Source organism: Struthio camelus, chromosome 13, assembly GCF_040807025.1.
Source record: "Struthio camelus isolate bStrCam1 chromosome 13, bStrCam1.hap1, whole genome shotgun sequence".
NCBI lineage: Eukaryota > Metazoa > Chordata > Aves > Struthioniformes > Struthionidae > Struthio > Struthio camelus.
This window is the reverse complement of record NC_090954.1, coordinates 23709440-23723523: the sequence shown is the minus strand read 5'-3', so window position 1 is coordinate 23723523 and position 14084 is coordinate 23709440. Positions and strand designations below refer to the sequence as shown.

At 39.0% G+C, this 14084-nt stretch overlaps 1 protein-coding gene across 17 annotated transcripts in view; it reads right to left on the bottom strand.

Moving 5' to 3' along the window:
- ANKHD1 (ankyrin repeat and KH domain containing 1) overlaps positions 1–14084 on the bottom strand; it is a 125165-nt gene that overhangs the window by 28631 nt on the left and 82450 nt on the right. For all 17 annotated transcript variants that reach the window (XM_068959867.1, XM_068959871.1, XM_068959873.1 and 14 more), the window contains 5 exons: positions 7018–7163; positions 6756–6867; positions 5711–5856; positions 2158–2300; positions 1130–1343 (listed from right to left, as the gene is read on the bottom strand). In XM_068959867.1, the coding sequence (XP_068815968.1) occupies positions 1130–1343; positions 2158–2300; positions 5711–5856; positions 6756–6867; positions 7018–7163 (761 nt within the window). The remainder of the gene's footprint in view (positions 1–1129; positions 1344–2157; positions 2301–5710; positions 5857–6755; positions 6868–7017; positions 7164–14084) is intronic.

Here is a 14084-nt window from a genome sequence, read left to right as displayed (position 1 = left end):
AGAGACTCTCTCTAGCCTCCCTTAGCACAGAGGCTGACCTGGGACCAATCTAGCTGTCAGGCCAGACTATTAAATAAATTTATACCAGCTGCTAACATGCCCAACTGACCATTTGAGAGCTGGCTTTTATCCACGTCCCTTTTTCTCCAGTCACTGTCATTCCAGAAGTAGGTGAGGTAGATGGACATAGTAATTATTCCAATAGCATTAGGAGTTAACAAAAAATCCTTTCTGCTGGGGAGATCAATCTGGCTGTCTACACTAGTTTTAGGCTTGCTTTACGGTAAGATACACAAAGCTGTCCTAGATTACCAAAGAATGGGACTGGCAGAGCATTTCAGAGGTGCAGAAAGTCACAATATTGAAGCCCTGGGTTCTGTGTTAACATTACAGTTTTAAATCTAACAGACCAGGTTTGAATGCACTACTTGGGTTGATGTGAACGAAGCAGCGTGCTGTACCTGCCAATCACTGACGTAAAGTATTGTTTCCTTTCTTTCTGGACTTGACTAAGGTTTGCATATCTATCTGTTCTGTCAATGAACATCATGTCAACCTTAAACTTGAAAGGTTTCTTGGCAGTTCGGAGCAAGAGTCAACCAAGGTGGGTTCCGTTTTTAACCTCAGAAGGCCCAGTGGTCCTTCCCCCGACACAAACAATTAACCATCATCATTGCTGCTTATATTTGTTTAAAAAGCTTATTTCAGAACATTTAACAGTTTTCCTCTAATTTTCCTATTCTACAGTAAATGAAACTAGGCATGCATCATCCCCAGCACTACAAGCTGCTAGATATAACCTTGAAACTTACAAATCAACAGGGGCAAGGAGGTTTTTACTAAAACACTTTTCCTTTTATTCCCACTAGCAAGGAGAAGCGTTCAAATACCTTAAAAAAAAAAAACCCTTCCCAAAGGAATAACAATAAGAAAACAACCCCCCCACCTGCCAAATGTCTGGCTCCATCACTACTGATATGCTTTTGAACCACTGAAGACAGAACCAAAGGAGGTCAAAGAATAAGAAAAGAAAGAATAATAAATAAGAAAATTTCAAGAAACTTGACAGCTCTTGGAAAAATGCACCTCTTAGAAATAAGTCATAAGGAAATGTGATCCACATGCTTACCTTAGCCCTATGTTCAACATTGGCCTTCCTGTCCAAAAGCAAACTGACCACCTCTGCTCGGCCTTGGAAACAAGCCAGGGTGAGGGCTGTATTCCGATTGGTCTCAATTTGGGCGTTAATATCAGAACCCATATCAAGCAACAGTTTCACTGCAGGTACATGGCCATTCATAGCGGCCAACATCAGAGGAGAAATACCTAGCTTACTCCCAGTCCTAAAGAGAAAGAAACAAACTACAGTTCCCAGAACTGCATGAATGCTCTGTAAAATGCAAGTGTATCCGAGAAGAACAAAACGTTTCATTGTAAGCCAGAAAGAAACAATATATACAGACACTTACCTAAAATACTAGCAGTTCTGAGCTGATTATCAGAAACCAGGAGAGTAACTACATGCAGTAGACAATTGCAATTTATACACAAGAAAAATGTTTCAGCTTTTAGAATTTCAGATGGTTGAAGCACACATACACTTTAAGCTACCTATATTAAACACAAGACTGCTTCTGATTCAGAAAAATGTATTTTGAAGATACAGCCAGAGTTTAAACTTCTTCTGGGGACAGAACACAACACTAGCTTTCCAACAATGAATAAAGAGAGTGCTTAAGAAACTCAGCCATATATTTTCTGCTCCTCTTACTGGAAAAGAAATCTTCCAACAAATACACAGAGCTGCCTTGTGAGCTTCAGCTGGTTCTTTTTAGTTCCACTGGAAAAGCGTTGGACTTCTGCATCCCAGAATGGTGGCAAAGGGAGAGGGAAAGAATAGGCTTGCAAACTACATTATCACTTAAAACGTAGATACGAGAGAAATGAAGTTTGTCTGCAGCAGTTTGTCAGTGGCAGTTAAAAAGCAGCTTAAAGCATTGATTAAGAGACCATGAACACAGAGGATAATGGGAACAGTGCAGAAAGGCTGCAAGGAGGTATGAGAGGACTAAAGCTTGTAGCATATACAGCAGTATACAACCAACAACAGAATATTTGTCCTACACTGCAGTTAATCTGATGCATAGAATACATTACCTTGAATTAATTTCTGCTCCAGCATTGAGGAGAATCTTGATGATATTGACATATCCACCAGATGCAGCAAGGCTTAACGGTGTATAATCAGACACATTCCTATGTTCTTTATTTGCTCCCCGGGCCAACAGCAGATCGACAACCTGAAATGACAGCACACAACATGTTAAAAGACATGCTGTGGCCTTAGCTATTATCCAGGCACTGAAAGAATGTTATCACGCATTCACACCTTCCAGCACGTTACCAGTTTCCACAGTCAATAGATAAGCAAAGAGGACAGAAGTTTTCCTGTGGACACTTTACTTTTACATATGTGCTGTGCAGACTAGCAACTAATCTATTCATCAGCTAAGTTCTGTGGGTTGTAGTAGCACGACTTCCAAAAGGATTATTTTACCTAATCAAAAATGCAAGGCTTTAAAGCGAAGCTCCTCCTGTGAATATAAGTTAGAAAACAGGGGATATGTCTCACTTCCATTTGTTTCACACTGTTTGAGCATCTTTTGCAGTAACTCCCACACCTTTAATTCATATGATGCTTGAGCCAAGTTTGACCACCTGTGTTACACAGCCTTTCACAGAATCACAGAATGGTTGAGGTTGGAAGGGACCTCTGGAGATCATCTAGTCCAACCCATTCTGCTCCAGCAGGGGCCTCTAGAGCAGATTGCCCAGGATCACATCCAGGCGGGTTTTGAATATCTCCAGAGAAGGAGACTCCACTACCTCTCTGGGCAGCCTCTTCCAGGGCTCTGTCACCCTCACAGTCAAGAAGTTTTTCCTCAGGTTCAGATGGAACTTCCTGTGGTTCAGTTTGTGCCCGCTGCCTCTTGTCCTGTCTCTGGGCACCACGGAGAAGAGACTGGCCTCATCTTCTCAACACCCTCCCTTCAGATACTTGTACACGTTGATGAGATCCCCTCTCAGTCTTCCCTTCCCCAGGCTGAACAGGCCCAGCTCTCGCAGCCTTTCTTCAGAGGAGAGATGCTCCAGTCCCCTCACCATCTTTGTAGCCCTGTGCTGGACCCTCTCCAGGAGGGCCATGTCTCTCTTGTACTGGGGAGCCCAGAACTGGACACGGTACTCCAGGTGTGGCCTCAGCAGGGCTGAGGAGAGGGGCAGGAGCACCTCCCTCCACCTGCTGCCAACGCTCTTCCTGATGCAGCCCAGGATCCCATTGGCCTTCTTGGCCACAAGGGCACACTGCTGGCTCGTGGTCAACTTGCTGTCCCCCAGGTCCTTCTCCGCAGAGCTGCTTTCCAGCAGGTCAACCCCCAGCCTGTTCTGGTGCAGGGGGTTGTTCCTCCCCAGGCACAGGATCCTACACTTGCCTTCACTGAACTGCATGAAGTTCCTCTCCATTCCTCCCTCTGAATGACAGCACAGCCTTCTGGTGTGTCAGCCATTCCTCCCAGTTTAGTATCATCAGCAAACTTGCTGAGGGTGCGCTCTGTCCCTTCCTCCAGGTCACTGGTGAACAAGATGAACAGCACTGCACCCAGCATTGACCCCGGCTTACATCGCTAGCTACAGGCCTCCAACTCGACTCTGCGCCCTGAGCTCACAACCCTCTGAGCTCGGCCATCCAGCCAAGTTCTCAATCCACCTCACCATCCACTCATCCAACCCACACTTCCTGAGTTTACCTAAGAGGATGTGATGGGAGACAGTGTCCAAAGCCTTGCTGACGTCCAGGGAGACAACATCCACTGCTCTCCCCTCATCGACCAGCCAGTCGTCCCACCACAGAAGGCTATCACGTTGGGTTAGCAGGATTTCCCCTTTGTCAATCCATGCTCGCTGCTCCCGATCACCTTCTTGTCCTTCACGTGCTTGGAAACGGTATCCAAGATTAGCTTCTCCACCACCTTTCCAGGCACGGAGGTGAGGCTGACAGGCCTGTAGTTCCCTGGCTCCTCTCTCTTGCCCGTCTTGCTTCAGAGATGACTGAGAGAGGCCTTGCAGTGACATTGGCCAGCTCCCTCAGCACTTGTGTGTGTGCGTATCCCATCAGAGCCCATGGACTTGTGTATGTCCGGCCTGCTTAAGTAATCCCTAACCTGATCCTCCTCGACCAAGGGAGAGTCTTCCTTTCTCCAGACTTTCTCCCTAGTCTCCAGGGCCTGGAATTCCTGAGGGCTGGTCTTTCCAGTAAAGACTGAGGGGGTGAAGGCAGCATTCAGTATCCCCGCCTTTTCTGTATCCTTTGTCACCAGGGCCCCTGCCCCATTCAGCAGCGGGCCCACATTTCCCCTACTCTTCCTTTTGTTACAGATGTACTTACAGAAGGCCTTCTTGTTGTCCTTGACATTCCTCGCGAGATGGGTGGGCCTTGGCTTTCCTAGCTCCATCCCTGCATACTTGGGCAACATCCCCATATTCCTCCCAGGTTACCTATCCCTGCTTCCACCTTCTCCGTGCTTCCTTCTTCTGCTTGAATTTTGCCAGGAGCTCCTCTTTCTTCATAGTAATTTAAAAAGTAATTTAATAGGTAATATTATCATGGGCTGCCTAAGTCTCCTTTTATTTGTGAGCAGCACTTATACTATTAAAGAATTGCAATTCAAAAGTCAAAGCAGAAATCTTCCAATTTTACCTAACTATTTGAATCCTTAAAAATTCCACAAATCATTACTCTCTTATTTGGCACAAAACCCTTTGCCGTTGCCATGGTGTCTTCTAAGCTAGTCTGTCCACCACTTAAGTAGGAAGGATTTAACAAATGCTCTTTGGATCAAAACAAAACAAAACCAAAAAACTACCCTGACAGAAAACTGAAATATCCTTGGAAGAATAATATACTGTGCCTTTATAATATAGGGCATGTTCACAGTGGATCTGCATCTGTCAGTCCTGCATATTACTACTGTACTGTAAACACAAAATTCTAATCTCTGTCCTGTGCCTGCACTGGCTGTGTTATTTTTTAAAGTAGGGAAGATGCATAATGGAAGTGTCCAATGAACAGCGTTATTCATTAATCTCTCTTCTTCCCTCATACAACTACTTACCTTGTTAGAAAACAGAGACAGGATAATGACCACAAGTTATAACATTTACTAACAAAACTGAGATTACCAAGGAGGAAAATACACATGTACACACACACATTTTCCATATACATACATACATATATGTATGTATGTATACACGTGTGTGTGTGTGTGTGTGTGTGTGTGTGTGTGTGTGTGTGTGTGTGTGTGTGTGTGTGTGTGTGTGTGTGTGTGTGCGCGCGCACGCGCGTGTGTATTTTATATATACACACACTTCGGTATGTATGTGTATAAAAATGTGTATATATGTGTGTAAATATATTTTCATATGTATTATATATAGTGCATACGTATATATACGTATTATATATATATATACATGCACACACACACAGATGTAGCCTTTTTTCTTGAGAGAAGAAAAAGGCTTAAACTAGCTAAATTTATGCAGTTTTAAAAGCCTTATTGGAAAAGGATGATTTAGCCTACCATCAAAAAAATACTGTAGCTTACAAAAACCAATTCAAATGCATGCGAGTATGTTAAGATGTCTGTACCTCTTGGCGTCCACCGGAGCAGGCCAACGAAAGCGGAGTATCCTTTGTGCGCTCAGACTGTGCTTCTATATCCCCACCCTTGTCTAGAAGAATTTCCACTACACCAACATGTCCAGCAGTTGCAGCCAGAATCAAAGGCGTAAAACCTAACATAAGAGAAGATCATATTAAAAGCAAGCTGGAGAAACTCAGAACTATTCAGTGGCAAAAATGCACAAAAGAGTTAATTTACAACGAATAATGTTGATTAGATATGTCTTCCGCACAATGTTTCTTTCCTCCTGTAGGCCAGAATTGCAGGAAACCTCTGAGGTTTCCCTCTCCTAGCCCTCGTGTGAGCCTGGTACATCCAGCCTTGACTTCTGCCCCATAAAATTAAAGAACTTCAAGAAAAATCTAGCACTTCAGCTACAGAACAGGGTTTTCAGTAACAGGCATGGACTAGCTTCTGACAACTTATCTCTTTAGACAAATCACAGCTTTCCAATCAATTCCTATTTAATAAAGCTCTAGCGCTTAACCAAACGAACCCATCTGCACTGTGCAGTTCCCAATGGTCAAATGTCAGCTCTAGAGAAAAAAAACAAGATTGCTTTGGTCTCTCACAACTCTTAACAGATTTGAGATTTTGCTACTTTTAACTACTTAAATTTAACTGCTGTGAAAGACATGATATGCAACCTGAGAACTACTCTAAGTTATCTTTGTCAGTCAAGATTTGAGATTTACACCAATTAGCCACTCCATTTAGAATGCCAAAATCTTTTGTGTAGGGTGAATCATAAGGAGGAAGTGGTCCATATTTCAACAAATCTTATTAAGATTAAGACTGCTCAGATACATACATTTCCTTTTAAAAAAGAAGCTGGAAAGCCATGCAGTGTCACTTGCTTTTTATGATCAACATTTCTACGTGAAGTGGAAAAATTTTATGCTTTTGCAAGCCTGGGTCATTTTCTGAAGCAAAGAATCCTAAAAACCCTCTTTGAAACTGCCTGTTCCATATTGTACTTCAAGGTCAAACTGTTTTACTATTTTAGCTTACCCTTCTTGTCTCTGTGTTCAATATTGGCACCACGTGCTATCAGTACAGACACAAGTTCTTCATGGCCTCCTGCACATGCAAGGGTCAGAGCAGTGTCGTGATTACTTTCAGTCTTCATGGTCGGGAAGAGAGAGAGGCAGATATTCAGAAATTAAAAATATTTTAAGTGAATTTGATTTTTAACGTAGCACTAGATTAATTATTACACTTTCAGAATCAATCAGAAAGTAAATCAATTCAAAGCTAAAGTGAAATTACTCACATGTGCATCAATATCAACTGAAGGATACATGGGGACCACCGACTGCGATGCCACACTGCTTGATGCCTGGGAACAAGGCTCAGGCGTAGGGGATTCCGTAGTGTGCGAGGAACTGGTGGAGCCACTGGGCACTCTGCTATTCACAGCTGAAAAGTAACATCAGATTATTAATTCACTCTTAGGAATTCTAAATTTATTTAAGAAAGATTTAGTCCTATAAAACCATAACAGTTAATATTAAAAAAAAAAAAAAAATATATATATATATATGTGTGCGTGTGTGTGTGCAGGAGGGACAACAAATTAAGCATTCCTAAAAAAACAAATGAGTTAATATCTCGCACAAAGAATCTTTCCGGTAGTTAAGTAATGAAAGCATCACCAAACTGTGTTAAGTTAGGAAAATAATTTTATTAGTCTGTAAATATTATGAAGATTATGATTTAGAAATATTATTAGTTATCCTTCTAAAATTGTAAACAGCTCCACTGTTAGATTTCAGTTATATGCTCATTCTAAGCAAGCAGCTAATTTATCACTAAAATGCAGTCCTAACATTCAGAAATAAAATACCATTCAGGAACTTAAAAGTATTTCATGTAAAGGTTAGTGCATACTACATTTCCATATAAAGTTTTCAAAGGAAGAAGAGTAACAGCCACATATTCCTCAACTGTGTCTTAGAGTTTAAACAACCCAAGAAGGGTGAAAGAGAAACAGGAAGGAGGTGGCAGTCAACAAAAATAAGCAAGTTGAGGAACTGTTTGTGCTCCTTAAAATTTATTCTGATCAAACATAGCCTTTCAAAAAAGAGCTGCAAAATTCTGTCATGAAGATGCACCTCAGCTCAGCTACACAAGTAGCTCGGTAGTGAGTCTTTATTTTACTTATTTATTTTAAACAATTCAAGCAGAACTCAATAATTGAGAATTAGATTTTATTCAACTGGTTTTAAATGTAAAGACTGAGAAACCTAAAGAGAACGAGCAGAGAAACACTTCTGTGCATATATATCGCAGGGCTGAGACCTCAGCCTGCCTTTGTAACACAGTTAAAGAATTTGAAGGGAACCCACAAAAATCAAAGGCCCTCAATTCCAATTACCTGTCAGGAAGGCTCTTTGTGACCTTTCACTAATGAAACTAGGCACTAAGTCCCCTTATGCACTTCATGATGAGTCACGCTAACATAAGAGCCATATTTGAAAAGTAACTTTCAGAGCCAAAAGGCTCTGAAATAAGCAACTGATGGAAAACGTTAACAACTGTAGGTAAGAAATAAGCAGTGGCAATATTTTGCTTTTGTTCAAATGTTTCAAGTGGTGAGAGAAGATGAAGGACAAGCGATATGCAGACTTGAATCTAAAGATAAATTTTTGCAAAGTTTTCCCAAGAACTATGATTAAGCAGCTCAACTTCAGTGATATCACTAACAAGTTACACATCAGCAATTACTCAGAGGAAAATAGTATATATGGAAAACTCTTAGAAAAATCCTCAACATGAGGTAACACCACTAATTAAGCCTATGCATGTATTACTGCATATGTGTGATAAAGGGAGAACAGGCTGGAGCAAGTTCTAGATGGGTCAGACAGGTCTACAAAATCTTGGGGAGGTGGGCACTGAAATTTCAGAAGTGGTACTTTTCAGTTGTATTTTGTAAAAGCCATTTTAATGTACAGCATTTTTCTGGGGGCAGAGTCAAAAGCATGCATTAAAATCTGGATATCACATTAAAGTAAGAATATATTATATCTGGATACAGAGTTGACTTTTGCTATATATCATGAACTTCTAATGCAAGCCTGGCCTGTTCATGAAGTTTCAAATGTAAAAGCTCCCACATTTCATCTGCTTGCTATGTATTGCCACTCACATGTCTCAGCAAGAGATGAGGATTAATTAATATAATGCACTTATTTTTTTGCTCGAATCACTGAAGTGCAAAGTAGTAAGTGGATTTCTAAAGATTATTCCTTCCAAAATACAAGACACTAAATCACCCTGTTAACGACTGATTTTACATTAAATCAAACTAATCCTTCCTCAAGAAAGATACTGGCTCGATGTTTTCACATTTTACAACTCTCTATTATTTTACTTATACAAACATATGTGCATACTATATACACATAAAGCTGGAGAAAATGAACAAAGACAAGCTCTACTTCAGATATTTTAAGATTTCTTAATGGAATACATTCAATATCATCACTATAGATTCAACAAATTCTCTACATCCTCTACATTTTACAACCATGACTGAATATGTCACAGCACATTTCTTGCATACTTTAGATTTTCATCATGTGCTTGAAATGCATGAACGCGTGTGTTAAAGCACTTTACTTGGACAGTAACAATCACATCAAAGGTGAGAGAGACCACCAAAGGGAGCAGAAAAACAGTTAAACTCTGTACATTAATGGTACTCCAAACTCTAGTTTAAAATAAAATCTAAGAACTAGTAGTCCTGCAATACCCAGTGATTAATCTTCTGCTCTTAACTAGTCTACGTCTACAATATTGCAGACTTAAGCGTCATTTTTACTTCCTTACAATGGTAGTCAAGCTTGAAAGTTGGCCCAGTGCAAATATCATTATAATTTGTACACTATATGTCTGAAAGTTTCATAAAACCCATTTAGTTCAGAGAAAAAGCAAAGTTACACAACAATATATAGACATGACTTTTTTTTTTTTTAAACTCATGATCATCATGAAACAAAGCTTCCAAAACATCTTCGCAAACATGTATATGAAATCAGAGTTAGCTGAACCTTGATGAACACGTTTACCAGTGTCCGGTTCTGGGTTACAAGACGCTGCCACTGAAATGCAGGTCAGTCACCGATCTTACAAAACCCATTTTGGAAGATGATGTCATTCTACCGACTGAATATGCTCTTTCAGAAAAAAAGAGAGAACCACCTCTCCACTTCTTTTCCCCACTACAAGGAGCACTTAGCCAATACAGAGCCCTTGTCAGAAGTCTCTAGGAATGATTTCAGCAGCTTGGCATACACTACAGGAAACGTGAGGTCATCTTTCAAATGACTGACTTTTAGCAAAGGAAATTTACAACAGTAAAAGCTGAAGTGCAGTCTTCCCCAGTTGCAACATCATATCCATTCCAGATCACAGCAATTACTTTTGTCTCGATAACTGGCATCAATAGAAAACCAACTGCAATCATGCAGTACAGTGGCTCAAAAGGTAAATGGAAAGGCTTAGTCTTAGACATTAGCGCTGTGACAAATCACCTCATTTCAAAAGAAAGGACTAATTTGGAGGCTACAAAACAAACACTCCGTGGGAAGATCGCATTCATCATCTCTGCATGTTACACTGCAGGATTTTAAGGGACCAGAAAAATTTTATCTCTAAGATGACAGAGGGAAGTGTTCTTAGCAAATGACCTTTTCTAATGGCAGTCCAGAAATGGGACTACTCCTCCTGTTCCAGATTATGCCCACTAATTTTCTGTTTATTTGTTTATTTGTTTTAAACCTTACAAGTTCAGTTTGGAGGATTATAAAATTCTTTATCTATGTAACAGTATTACCATCACGCATCTCTCCAAGACAGAATGGAGAGGAAATCAAGGTGAACATAACCCACACAAAGGGCAAAAGATTTTTCTCAGGTATGCTAGCTGATTTCCACCACCACATAAAAACTGAGATTTAATTTTTTCATAATTATTTTAAGGGCAATGGTGCAGTTCTGAAGCACTCATGCTATCATAAGGGCCAGATAATTGCTTTGAAATGTTGAAATTCAGCAGATGTTCAAGGGACTTTTGAAGAAATTTGCAGGATTCAGTCAGATTGACACAAATTCCATCTAAAACAGACAAAAATCATACAGCACTAGGCAGTCAGATAAATAAGTTCTACAGTAACAAAAAAAAATCAAATTTGCTTATTTGTTTTCAAAATAGAGTTACTTCCTATTGAATAGACATTTTGTATTTTCAACAGAAAAGATACCAATAAACAAACTCATAGCCAGGCACTGATTAGAAATCTATTCAATTTTTGCAATGTGCACCACAAATCTTTATAATATACTTATTTTGTGACATAGGTTTAGGATGCTTCTGCAGACTTAAATATTCAGAAGACTCTTACACTTAAAAAAAAAGACGCTAAGTCTAAATTTTAAATAACATAACCACAAAATCTAGTTTTCCAACATTACGAAAAGCTCGCAATTTTTCAGAGACTTTCTTTACATCTGGGTAAAGCTTAAGACAAATTTCCAAAGACATGGATGACTATTTCTCAAACTTATGAGAAAATATCACAGGAGATATGAGCAGAAATAAATGGGTGCAAGAACCTAGCAGCTTTATCTACGTGTAACTCTGGAGGTACTGACAGAAACTTGAGAAACTGCTTGTGGATAATATTGCAGGTGCAGTCTGAAACTAGATTTCCATAACAATTGCTATGCTGTGAACATGTATATTTATGACTATTGACTTATATTTCAGTTCTGTTTTCCTTAAAGGAGCTGGATATTTTCAGGACAAAGAAAATAATTTAATCCTTTTTGTGTAATCATTCTGCTTTTAATCTTTTCAGTCTTCACTTTTTGATAGAGAGGCTGGGACCACGCAATTTTTAACCACTATGTTATTGTACATAGGCCTTTGTACATCAGTAACTAGGTGTCATTTTATGAATTGCCATTTCTCACTCCCGATTATCCTAGTGACCAGTGTTACTCGAAAAAACAATCCCAAAGATAGTAACCCAGATGTCATCTTTAAAATCATTACCTTAAAATATTACTGTTCTCTACAACCAAACTAATCAGAACTTCAGAACCAAATTAAATTTAGTAAAGTTGCTTAAAACACATCTAGATTTTCAGTCTATAAACCAGAACTCCAAGGAGGAGTCAGATAAAGGCATACAGAAATGACACCTCCTACACTGAAAACACCAGCTAGGGCAGAACAAACAGGAATTAAAAAATTCCAAAATGCAGACAAAACTTAAAAAGGAAAAGAAAAAAATCCTATCCTCATCTTAAGTATCTTAAAAACAGTAAGGATGGTTCAACTCAGAAACACTCAAAGAAATCTGTGCAGGCAAATGCACAATGGGAACTGAAAAATTTTCAAGTATGCAATATGAAATGCTTCAAGAAACCAAATTTGTACTGAGTAATGAAAACTGGGTCCAAAATATTTGCTCTTATCAAAAGATGTGATCCAAAATAATAAGTTATTTTCCCTTATATTTACACTAATAAGCCATACCAACACTATATCTCTTTAATAAATCCAATTAAAATTTTGACTATAATAAGCCACACACTCAAATAAATGATTAGGAATTAGTTGCTGGGTTTTTGTTTTAACATATCTAAATAAATTCCAGTATAACCAAGCATTTTGGCATGAAGGAGCTGCTTCATGTTTAGAGTTTTAATTGACTTTTTGAACATTATTCAGTTACTTCTGCACAACTCACATGTAGGCTGAGCAGCTTTACGAAAGAGGGGGCTCAGGGGTCCCTACCAGGGACCCTGCCTGCCAGTGAGGCTTCCAACTTGCTCTGTCTTCACGTTAACCACCTTGACTCCTAATTGCTACCCTTTTAGCTGACAAATTATGCCAGCAGACCAGCAAGATAACTACTGTATTTATATATATGCGTTTGCAATTAAATTATTCAGAAAACTAAAAATTTGAGGTTTTGTAGAAATTTAACAATGTTCTCACCTACAACTAGTCTAAACTGAAATTCTGAAAAGCTTGCCACTTTTGCACTGCCACTGGTAAGAGCAATAATAAAAAAAACATTTCAATGCAGAAGGCAAGAGCTGATTTAACATTTCTATTCTTCTAAAGCAGACCTGATATAAACTGAAAAACACAATAAGAATAAGAATGTTCGTGCCTCTTCTAAATTAACAGTCTCACTCACCACCAGTGATGTAACTTCCCCAGCAGTACCGTAATCGGGGTATATCAAAGGCAAATTCCCTAGTTAGAGCAGACTTCTGTTCTCTCTCAAAGAGATAGACTTTCCACATACCAGACACAGAGCCCCTGAACAATTTTATCCAGTGTCTGTAGTATGCATGCAAAAATCAGTTGTCAGAATAAATTTCTATTGCTAAAATTTCTTTACAAAAATTGAGGACTAATGGGTAAACTTGCGTATAAAACGCAAGTGCATTTTAAACACAGATCAAGGAGTTTGGAGTGAACATAAGATGAGGTAGCTTTACAGTTCATTTTGAAACCCACATAAATTTGAGATTTAGGATTAGGATTTACAAAGGGGTTACTCTTTTACCACAATCTGGATTCTTAAAAAAAAAAAAAGAACAGCAAAGTATCTAAATCTCTTCCAATAATTTTTTAGGAAGTGAAGCAAAAGTATGAATTTCAGATGAAAATATATTTCAGTAAAGTAATACCAATTTCTGTTTGCAATAACCTCTGGAATTGGGAAAGCTAAATTCTCCTTGGGTTGCATTTCTCCAAACACACAGTTTCTAACAATTTTACAAGAGTATGCAATTTCTATGGATTTTGAAATGAGTAAACCTCATTTCTTAGCAAAAATTATCTTTAGTTAGTTACAAAAACAGTAAACAGTTTCATAAAATTAACCAATAACAAGCAGGGTATTTATAGTTAAAGATCCTATATTTAAAACATTTCTATTCACATGGCTTTTAAATCATAAGATAAAGGGGAAGGGGCTCAGCTTGCTTTCTTCCCCCCCAAATGGCACATATTTCAGATTATTTCATTTTCTTACGGTATCAGGAAACGTGAATTTTGTCAGAGGATTACACTATGAAGTACGCGACCTTTAACAAGTCAGACATTTTTGGTAAGATGTCTGAAACAAGATTAGTAGACCGATTTCACTCTGTTGCACTTGGCTCACTGCAGAAATTTTTCTTTTTGCAATGGCTATTACAATGCATAACAGTGAAGGGTGCACTGAATATTATGGATATTATGAATATCACATGCAGCTACTAACTATTCAAGTCTACATGCTACATGGTCTTGTGCCAGATATATTAAAC